Source organism: Rutilus rutilus, assembly GCF_951802725.1.
Source record: "Rutilus rutilus genome assembly, chromosome: 22".
Taxonomy (NCBI): Eukaryota; Metazoa; Chordata; class Actinopteri; order Cypriniformes; family Leuciscidae; genus Rutilus; species Rutilus rutilus.
In genome coordinates this window covers 7601741-7612405 of record NC_140227.1, presented here as the reverse complement: position 1 = coordinate 7612405, position 10665 = coordinate 7601741, and the positions used below count along the sequence as shown (strand labels likewise).

The window sequence follows — 10665 nt, the reverse complement described above, 5'->3', positions numbered from 1 at the left end:
GGAGTTATCACAAACTGTTATATAGTATAAACAAGACTGTTTAGTTGTGCGATCTTACAATCAATATAGTAAATGTAAGGTGTCACCGATGTAACGGTTAAAACTTGAAGTGGTGATGAGGTCTTAAAATGTATGGAAGGGGTCTTAAAAAAGGTCTTAAAAGGTATTAAATTTAACTCCATGATTCCTCTATATAGGCTACCCTGTAAATGTATAAAAAGTATAAAAAAAAATATTTGAACATAGTAGTAAGCTATACTGCAAGTGCAAAAATAATATATAAATAGCAAACTATAAGTATAATGTTATGTTTACTTAAAGAAAACTTGCAAGTATACTTGCAGTATAAATTACTAAACTAGTAGTTTACTGAGAGTAGCCTACACTTCAGTGTGTACTTTCATAAAATAAAAACTGTACTACTTGTATTAAAATAGTAAACTACTAGTATACTTATAAGTTCACTTGTAGTACAGATGCATTACAAATGAGAAACCTAGTTGTGTAGGCCTACTTAAAGTTTGCTACTGTTACACTAGTACACTTAAACGTATATTTGTATATACTAAAAGTGGGCCAATTTAGTTCCAAGCAGTTTTGAAATAGTACACTTACAGGTTTACTACAATATTGATATTAGTATACTTACTACATAAAGTATACTTAAAAATATACTTGAACATTACTTAAGTATACTTCCTAAAATTAACTTGAAGTAGGCTATACTTCTTTTTCTTAAGGGGTTAGATGAGATTTAGACTAGATGTGCAGGTTATGAATCAGCATCAAAAAGACTGGATTTTATATAAGCACAACTGACCAGATGTGTTGTTGGACTTTTAGAATAGCCACAGCTAGAGCTAAATGTACAGGAATTACTTTTTACATTTAGTATTATTATTTTGATGAATTATCATGTACTAATACCTGAATTAATAATTACTTTACTATGAACTAATGATGAGTTAAGACATGTACTAATGAGGAACTAACCTTAACTACGACATGAGTCATATGAATTCCTGCATGAATATACCATCTTAACTACACGTTAGTACATGCTTGTTAATTAATGTATTAATTAACATTTCGGGGTAAACTAAATCAAACTTTCTCTAGAAAATGGACACATTTAGTGTCCCAAAAGAAGAGCAAGAACCCTAACTGACTAACATCCGACTGCATTATGATATAAAGACAGTAAACCAATCCATAAAATAACCACATAAATAACCATCATCTGTGCTAACACTGATTTTAATTTTGAAAATTGCATCTGCATGTTAGTGTAGGTATTTCACTCTTGATGGCAGCAGTGGAATCACTTAAAACAGAATGAGATTAAATCGTTTTTAATGATGAATGCATCATTGTGTGTTCAATGAGTAAGGTTAAATGTAAACATTGCAAGACATCTAGTGTCATTCACTGATGTTTGTGACAGTTGCTGGTGTCAAATTTATGAACAATTTTACATTGTGCCCTTTTAGTACATCTTTCTTCTGATCTGGAACATGTTTGATTTAGTTTAAACCCGAAATGTTAACTAATACATTAATTAACAAGCATGTACTAACGTGTAGTTAAGATGGTATATTCATGCAGGAATTCATATGACTCATGTCGTAGTTAAGGTTAGTTCCTCATTAGTACATGTCTTAACTCATCATTAGTTCATAGTAAAGTAATTATTAATTCAGGTATTAGTACATGATTATTCATGTACTATTATTGTAAAGTGTTACCTATTTCAATAAAATGTTATAATTATAATTTAAAAACGAATTATTTTATGAGTTTTTCAAGGCTAGGCCTATTTGTTAAATGAAGGGAACTGACTTACATTTAAAACGAGTTTCTCATATCATTTCACGAACTTCCTGTTAAAGCCCCGCACACTTTTGGATTTATCCGAATACAGCATACAAAAAAACAAACAAACAAAAAATCAGATAGATAGCCTAACGTTACACACATTGGCTCCGTTGCACAGCCCTGGTATGCTTCACTCAGAGATCTAATCTCACCACCATCATCACAGCAGATACTACTTTCTCGACTCAGCGCTCCGTTTCGAAAGGTGGCGCTAATGTTCCCAATGGTGTTAGTTAATCGTCGTTACACACAGAAGAAGTTGCGAGACGGAAGAAGAGTAATACGTAATAGCTTGAAAAACAAAAGTGTCCACGATGGGACTAGAGTCTATTTATTCATTTATGATAAAGCGCATGATGGCAGTAGCCGATGAAATATTCGACTCTGTAAAAGACAGTATAATTGAATATGAGAAGGAGATAGAGCGTCTAAAGCAGGAGAACTGTTCTCTGAGGAGCCGAAACTGCAGCTGTGCAGAAACATGCCATGGTCTGTATCACATTCACCAAGTTATTATATAAACCATAATAAACAAGAACTGTATAATTACCTTCTTAAAGAGAGGTATCCAGTGTATTAGGCTAACAATATTGAAGTCATATTCCTATAGAGAGAAAAAATAACGTTGTACACGAACAAAAATTACCATGGTTTTACAGTGTTTGGTCATTAAAAATGGTAATACCATTATTTGAATAACCTTAACTGTTAGTTACCAAATAACGATCATAAATATGCTGTAAAGATATTTATCAACACTAACATTTTTAATTGCCTATTATTACGTTGTTTTTAATGTAAAGGTGAATAAATCAATATTGTGAGGAAAGACGGACTCTTTAATCAGTTTCTCATTTTAATGTTCTTTAAAGTAAATTTATTTATGATTTTTCGAAAACTATACAAATACCTCTTGTTAAGGATAAAATACATAAGATTACTGAAGTAAACCGGGTTGTGATCTGCATTTCACATTAACTTGAACACTGCTGTTTATTGTTTCCCTGTTTTTACAGTTGAAAACTAATCTTATGCCTCATGTCACACAGATACTCAGAGAGATGGATGTCTGCAAGGTCAGACGGGTTCAGAACTGTCAGAAATACGAGTAAAGTTGGAGGTTGCCAATGTGATGTCTCAGGAGCCTTTGAGTCAAGCTTCTTCTCTTTCTGAAGCAGTCACAGGGCAGGAACACCATGAGTGCCTCTCACTTCTGCCAGAGGTGATGCCGAAGAATGAAGATACACAGTCATCAATCACAGTTAAGTCAGAGCTGTGTGATAATCAAGCCAGTGAATCGAACTCGTCTGCAGTGCAGTCTGGCAGCAATTGTCATGTTGAACTTAAACTAGCTGAACAAGAACCGTCGTCTCTACAACTTGAGCTCGAAACCTTTGATGAGGTGTTACAAAAAGCAAGGCGAAAACACCAGAGTGCATTATGCAAGATTTGCAGCAAGTCTTTCAGGAACAATGGACATTTGCGGAAACACATGTTAGTACACCAAAAAGAGAGACCTTTCTGCTGTGGTTCATGTGTGAGACGTTTTAAAACGAAATCCAGCTTGAAAGAACATGAGAGACTTCATGCAGGTGATTATCGCTACAGCTGCCCAAGATGTGGAAGGGGTTTTTCTCGATCAAATCATGTCAGAAAGCACCTTAAGGCAGCTTACTGCGATACGCCTTAAAAAATGAATTTAAATTTTAATGTTTTATTAGATATACTGTATTGCAAATTAAAATATCAAAACAAATATCTGAGAGAGAACTCTGCTTTTCTTCTGATGATGTAATGTTATTAAATGAAATATTATTTAAAATATTTTGATTGCTTTATGCAGCGTCTGTAACTCCAGACGATTTAAGTAATATACTTTTAGATTCCCTTTTGATGGGTCCATATTTAAGGCCTTAGTACAGTCCCAGGTTCTCAGTTTGGCTCCTTGCGTATATCATATTCTACACATTTTTAAAGATTAAAAAGCAAATGTGGGTCACATGGCATGATGCTGCTAGTTTTTCTTATCCAACAAAACAAAGGTCAACAATCCCTTTATTTATTCAAAATCACTTAAAAAGCAATAATAATATGAGTTTTGTAGTTTTAGGTGATGGTAGCTGTGATTCTAGTGCATAATCTCTTATACTCAGTGGCAGTTTATATTATATTAGAGCCCTGCGCAGACTGTTTTCTTAATCCCACTCCTTTCTGAATGTCTAACCATTACCGCCCGCACCTGCAAACATTCTGTCACAGCTTGTAGAAATTGTGAAAATATTACACCAAAATTAGAGCTATGCTAAACGTTCAGAATAACAGTAACAGGCACACTATTTAATTGAATCACTTAGCATATAGCAAAAAGTAAAAAAAAAAAAAAAAAAACATTAAACGTACTTTACGAATGAATTAAATAATGAATAATTTGGCCTAGCCTGCTATGGAGCAAGAGAATGTTAATGATCGACTACGGTGAACTTCATTTGTTGACTCCTTTCTTGTTACACGGTACTGTGGGACCCGTGCTGTATTTTTTGACCGTCCACTCCCACCGCAGCAAAGGTAAAACTGCCCTCTCCCACGAGATTTGCGTTGGGACTTGGGACTCTATACAGCTCTCTATATTATATGATCTACCACAGCAGATCTGCCTATGTTAACAAGACTGGACATACTGTCATGGAAATGCTAATGTCCTGAAAATAAGTTGATTCCAAAACTAAAATATATATTAGGTATTCTGGTAGTTTCAGTACTTTCAATGTAATAGACTTTGTTTAAAAACATCTGTGTTCTTAACTAGTCTAATGACTTGTTCACATAAACCTTGAAAAATCACACAAGTTTGCCTCATTTTAATTTAATCTTAATTTCAATACACAATTTATATTAATTAAACACTTCTTTGTCGGATTAATGCACAATTGCATTCTTTACCACAATGGGTGAAGTGCAAACTGGCTTTGTTGAAAACCTAGCAAGCTGCCGTAGTTATTTAAGTCAACATCCTACCTGAAATGTAAATATGTGTAGTATGGATGGATTTCCAAGCAATTCTTTGAGCATCTTTATCATGGAGATATCATGGTGAAACAAGAAATTCCACTTCTCTCTCTGTGAACCACTAGGTGGCGGCAATATGCTAATATTGGTGTCTCCATCTTGTGTGAAAGAAACAGAACTTCTACTAGGGTGAGACGCTATCAGGGTAGATTCAGCAGAATGTAATCAATCCCTGAGGTATTGAATGAAAGATATAAAGGATTTCATGAATGAGAGCTTTAGTCCAAAAAATACAAGTAATTTGCCAACATTGTGTTTTTAACTGGTCATCATATTTGTAGACTTCATTACAATAACATTTCTTTTCCTACAGAAGGACAAGCAGAAGATCGGTCAGTAGAACCACTGGACTCACAGATCTCCCATGTGGAAATAATTCTACAACCAGACAGTGTAAATGTGGACACAAACCCACAGCACTCTACTAAATTAAGTATTTCTGATCAGGGCCCTGGACAATTTCACAGGAAATGTGACAGGCCAATCAAGCTTCATCAGAGCATGAAAAACTACATACGTTTGCCACAAAGTGATCGAAAGCACCCCTGTTCATTTTGTGGCAGGAGATTCTATAAGAGATGTCATCTCATAGAGCATTTAAGAATTCACACTGGTGAAAAACCATTTGGGTGCAATAAATGTGGAAAGTGGTTTGTACAATGGAATCAGGTAAAGGCACATATAACTAAGCATCATGAAGGAGATATGTCACAGATATCAAAGAAAAAAAGCCTAAATTTGTAAAACCGGTTTTGTCATCACCTCAAAAGAATTTAGAATAATGTGAGTTGTTAGTAATATTTTAAGTTCTACAGAGACTTTCATCTAATTTGTGGAAAGGAAATGGAATTCACATACTGTTTCCATACATCATTTCTGTCATTAAAGGAGATTTCAAAGTGATTTTTAAAAAGTTGCTAACATCTGCACTATATATATGTGTGTGTGTCTGCGCCTGCGCTTGTGGTTGTTTTTCTATCCCTGTGGGGACTTCTGAATGCACACTGTGGCGAGCAGGACGAGGCAGAGGGCCGTGAGAGAACGGCACAAGGCCGGTGGCGTGATTGCTGATGAGCGACACCTGCGCGACCCACCGGCCTCGTATCTCTCACGGAGGAGCGGAAGCATAAAAGGAGGAGCGACGATCGTGAAGGACGAGAGAGGACCAGGCCTGGACTATTTTATTTGTTGTTTTGTTTTATTGTCTGTAAATGCAGTCGACCGTAAGGGGCTGCCGTCTTTACTTTTGTTTTTGTATTTGTTTATTTATTATTAAAAGTCTTTGAATGCTCGCCGGTTCCCGCCTCCTCCTTCCCACAACAACAAACTGTGTTACACACACTGACTCATGGGGACTCGTGTTTTGATAAATTTAGGTCCTCATGAGGGAACAAGCTTATAAATCATACAGAATTATTATTATAATTTTTTTAAAGGGGTGGTATAATGCCCTTTTCACAAGATGTAAAATAAGTTTTTGATGTCCCCAGACATGAAGTATGTGTATGTGAAACTTCAGTATGTGAAGTTTTAGCTCAAAATACCCCACAGACTTTTTAAAGGTGAGCAAAAATGCACCGTTTTTGTGTCTGTCCCTTTAAATGCAAATGAGCTGCTGCTCCCAGCACAGAGGGTGGAGCTACAACAGCTTGTGTCCTTTTATTTCACACAGACATGCACTGAAAATTGTTCAAACCGAAGTCAGAAAGATGGAGAGACTCAAGAAGAAGTTAAAACATGTAGATGACATTTCTGAATGGTTAGTTGGTGAATTTATGTAGCTTTTGTGTAGTTATCTTCTAGTCATTGATTAGCATATGCTGTCTTGATAGTCTATAAATCGTGTTCCAGGGGCGGGGTTTATGTACATTTTTGGGGTTCATGATGTCACTAACCCGGGAGGAATGTCGTGTAGTCCCTACCAGCCGTTTGATGTAGTCCTTAAAAAGCTATTTCTTTAAAAGAAAATCTCCCTTTTCTTTGAATTTTGAGCGTCGTAACTTTGCAGATGTTGTCTATGCTCAAACAGCAATATTACACACTAACTAAAGTTAGAAAAGTGAAATCATATTCAACACCCCTTTAAATGTAAAACTGCAGAAAATGTTCTGTGATGGGTAGGTTTAGGGCTAGGGTTTGTGTAAAGGGATAGAACATCAGTTTGTACAGTATAAAAACCATTACGTCTATGGCGAGTCCCCACAAAGATAGCGAACCAGACGTGTGTGTGTGTGTGTGTGTGTGTGTGTATTATTTATATAGTGCTTTACAGAAGAATATTGCAGCGCTAATTTCTGAAAATCCAGGTTGTCATTGAGCAGTTCAAGCTTTGTAAATTGCCCATATTTGTTCTTATGCCCTCAGAAAGGAACAAAAACCGTAAGGTGATACAAGATATATAAGATATATTTAATAGGCTTCACATACACCTGATGAATGTATTAATAATTTTTTTTATAAATTATGAATTGATTTATTTATTTGATTTTTTATTGCTTAGTGTTTTAATTGCTTAGTGTTGTTCATCTCACATTGTTTGCTAAAGTGCATAGATGGAATGTACTGCGGTGTTGGTAAAGCCCCATCTAGGATCGCAATTTAAATAGTTCGGTTTGGAGCGTTTCATTTTCAGTGAAGTCCATCACCATTTTCTGAAGTTATACATAAAAAAAGTCTGTCACGGTTCATGAATCCACTGTCTCCCTCTTGTGTGTTTGTGTGTGTGTGTGTGTGTGTGGGCGTGGTTATCAATCTCAGGTTGATTATAGCACTTATTATCAGATTGATCACTGTCTCATGTTGTCAGATCGTTGTGGCTTCCCCGGTGTCGTGTCCTGTTCCAGTGTTCTTCTCTCACCTTCCTCGTGTGGATTATCTTCTTTGTGCATCACCTTCGTTGGATTGTTTGTTCCCTGGATTCCTGAGCACGCCGATCACCGCACGCCATCACCGGGTTGCCTGCCAAAGTCCCTGCGTCATTTGTCAGCTGAGTGTTTGTCCTCTGACCTGTTGTTATCTACTACGAAGCTCCAATAAACCGTTTTACTTGCATTTGCATCCGTCTCTGTATCATTACAGAACGATCTGACCATATCATGGATGCAGCGAGTTCAACCAGTTTGAGCGAATTCATTTCACACAGTATCACAAGAATGGATCAGCAAGAGGAGAGCATCTCTAACACAGGTCAGGCGGAACAAGCACCCACAACATCTAAGGGCTCCCGCTGCGCCACCCACACCGCCCGTTCAACCCACCCCGCCAGAGTCGGATTCCCAGCCAGAGCCACGACTACCGACACCAGAGGGTTATTCAGGTGAACCTGACTACTGCAGAGCCTTTCTCACTAGATGCTCCATGCATTTTTCGTTGCAGCCACGGACTTTCAACCGTGAACAGTCGAAGGTAGCATTTGTACTCACATTGCTGTCGGGTAAAGCGGCTCTTTGGGGAACGGCGGTGTGGGAGAACCAGGATCCATGCTGCGCCTCGTTCCAGACACTCTCCGAGGAGATGAGAAGGGTCTTCGATCGTGCAGTGGCGGGTAGGGAGGCGGCCAGACTACTCGCAGACCTTCGCCAAGGAGATGGCTCGGTGTCGGAATATTCCATCCAGTTCCGCACCCTGGCCGCAGAGTGTCATTGGAACGAGGAGGCGCAGTGGGACATGTTCCTGCATGGGTTGGCTGACCGTGTTCAAAAGGAGATCTACATTCTGGATCTTCCCAGGAATTTGAATGGACTAGTGGACTAGCATTGAGAGTCGACGCTCGTTTAAGTCGGGTGGTTCAACAAGCACGCCCGAATCGACCTCAGTACGGCACGGAGGACTCGCGTGCCAGCGGCGGGAACACGGTCAGCCCAGTTTTCAACCACGAGCCCATGCAGGTGGGGAGAGCTCGGCTTTCCCGGGAGGAGAGGGAAAGGCGGAGATCCCAAGGACTCTGCCTGTACTGTGGCAGAGCGGGTCACTTCATCCACTCTTGCCCGGTAAAAGATCAAGCCCGGTAGTAACTGTGAGGCTACTATCAGGTGGGATCTCCACCGAGAAGACCTCATCATCGACCCTCCTCCCGGTAAGACTGAGATGGGCAACCCTTACGCACGACACTCAAGCCTTACTGGACTCTGGAGCAGAGGGTAATTTTATGGACTTCAAACTCACTCACAGACTCCAGATTCCTATCACCTCACTCATGCACAAGATATCTGTCAACGCTCTCAATGGACAAGAACTTCCCAATATTTCTCACACCACAGAACCCATCACACTCATCACATCTGGCAATCACTCTGAGACAATATCATTTCTCCTCATGGACTCACCACTTGCACCCGTGGTTCTTGGTCACCCCTGGCTCACTCAACACAACCCCAGAGTCGATTGGGGTCACAATTCCATATCTACATGGAGTAACAAGTGTCATGAGTCCTGTTTAGTGTCTGCTTGTTCGTCTGTGTCTGGTTCTGTGTTTCAGGAGGAGGCAGTGGATTTGTCTAACGTGCCCACAGAGTACCTCGACCTGAAGGAAGTGTTCAGTAAGTCCAGTGCAGCTTCTCTTCCTCCGCATCGTCCCTATGACTGTGCTATAGAGTTACTGCCAGGTGAGTCTCCGCCTAAGGGCAAGTTATATTTCTATTTCTATTTCTATTTCTATATCAACTATTCGCTTTCTGTCCCAGAAAGGGAGGCTATGGAGAAATATATTTCTGATTCTCTGGCATCCGGGTTCATTCGTTCTTCCTCTTCTCCAGCGGGGGCGGGGTTCTTTTTTGTGGGGAAGAAGGATGGGTCTCTGCGACCTTGCATTGATTACCGAAGGTTAAACAACATCACGGTAAAGAATACTTATCCTTTGCCGTTGATGTCTTCAGCTTTCGAGAGGTTACAGGGAGCATCCGTGTTCACAAAATTGGATTTACGCAATGCCTATCATTTGGTTCGCATAAGGGGGATGAATGGAAAACTGCGTTTAACACCCCCAGGGGGCATTTTGAATATTTGGTCATGCCTTTTGGGCTGTCCAACTCCCCAGCGGTTTTCCAGGCACTCGTCAATGACGTGCTGAGAGATATGGTTGATCAGTTCATTAACCCTCTGGGGACCAAAAACGCGCCCGCGCGTTTTGCTCGTTTTTTTTTTTTAGCAATGAAAAATAAACACTTAATGCTCTGTTAATTTTGATCTTTCATTTTCGTGTAATACATCAATCGATCCTGTTCAATTTCTATTTTTTTTCTGTATACTCACAATAAAAATAAAGTGTTTTGCTTTTTGACAAATAAAGAAAAATTAACATGATGCGATTTCTGCCTTCTCTCTGTCAGTAAACTCCCATTTGAAACGCGTTCGAAAATGATCTATAACTCCGCGAAAATTCAGTCAAACAGGCAAACAGAGCCACGGGCATAAAGCTTGAGATCGCATCTTTTAAATGAAGTAATTTATATAAAAAACAAATATTCTCAGCTTCTGTAATCTGTATAAAAAGAGAGCGACTCCAGTCGAGCTCATTACGAGCCATTCAAAAGTAATTTGACCACTCCCCGGAGAGCGTGTGCTATTCAAATGCAAATTCTGAGAACCATTTCAGTCTGTGAAACGCCCCCACATCAGCTGTAAACAAAGCGCCGCGAGTGAGGCATAATATAGCCTACCTTATGGAGAAAATTCCTCAGAACAGTGCTGATATGAGGAGCAATATCTCCTGATATGAGGAGCAGA

At 39.1% G+C, this 10665-nt stretch overlaps 1 protein-coding gene across 2 annotated transcripts; it reads left to right on the top strand.

Moving 5' to 3' along the window:
• Positions 1 to 2111: 2111 nt before the first annotated feature.
• On the top strand, positions 2112 to 6233 carry LOC311282302 (uncharacterized protein). Of its 2 annotated transcripts, XM_084395989.1 has the most exons (3): positions 2112 to 2364; positions 2925 to 3467; positions 5255 to 6233. In XM_084395989.1, the coding sequence occupies exons 1-3, from the start codon at positions 2190 to 2192 to the stop codon at positions 5683 to 5685; spliced, it is 1149 nt and encodes a 382-aa protein (XP_084252115.1). In that variant the 5' UTR covers positions 2112 to 2189; the 3' UTR covers positions 5686 to 6233. The 2 variants fall into 2 exon arrangements, with proteins under 2 accessions (XP_084252115.1, XP_084252116.1); XM_084395990.1 differs by having other exon boundaries at positions 2113 to 2364; positions 2925 to 6227.
• The last annotated feature ends 4432 nt before the right edge of the window (positions 6234 to 10665 follow it).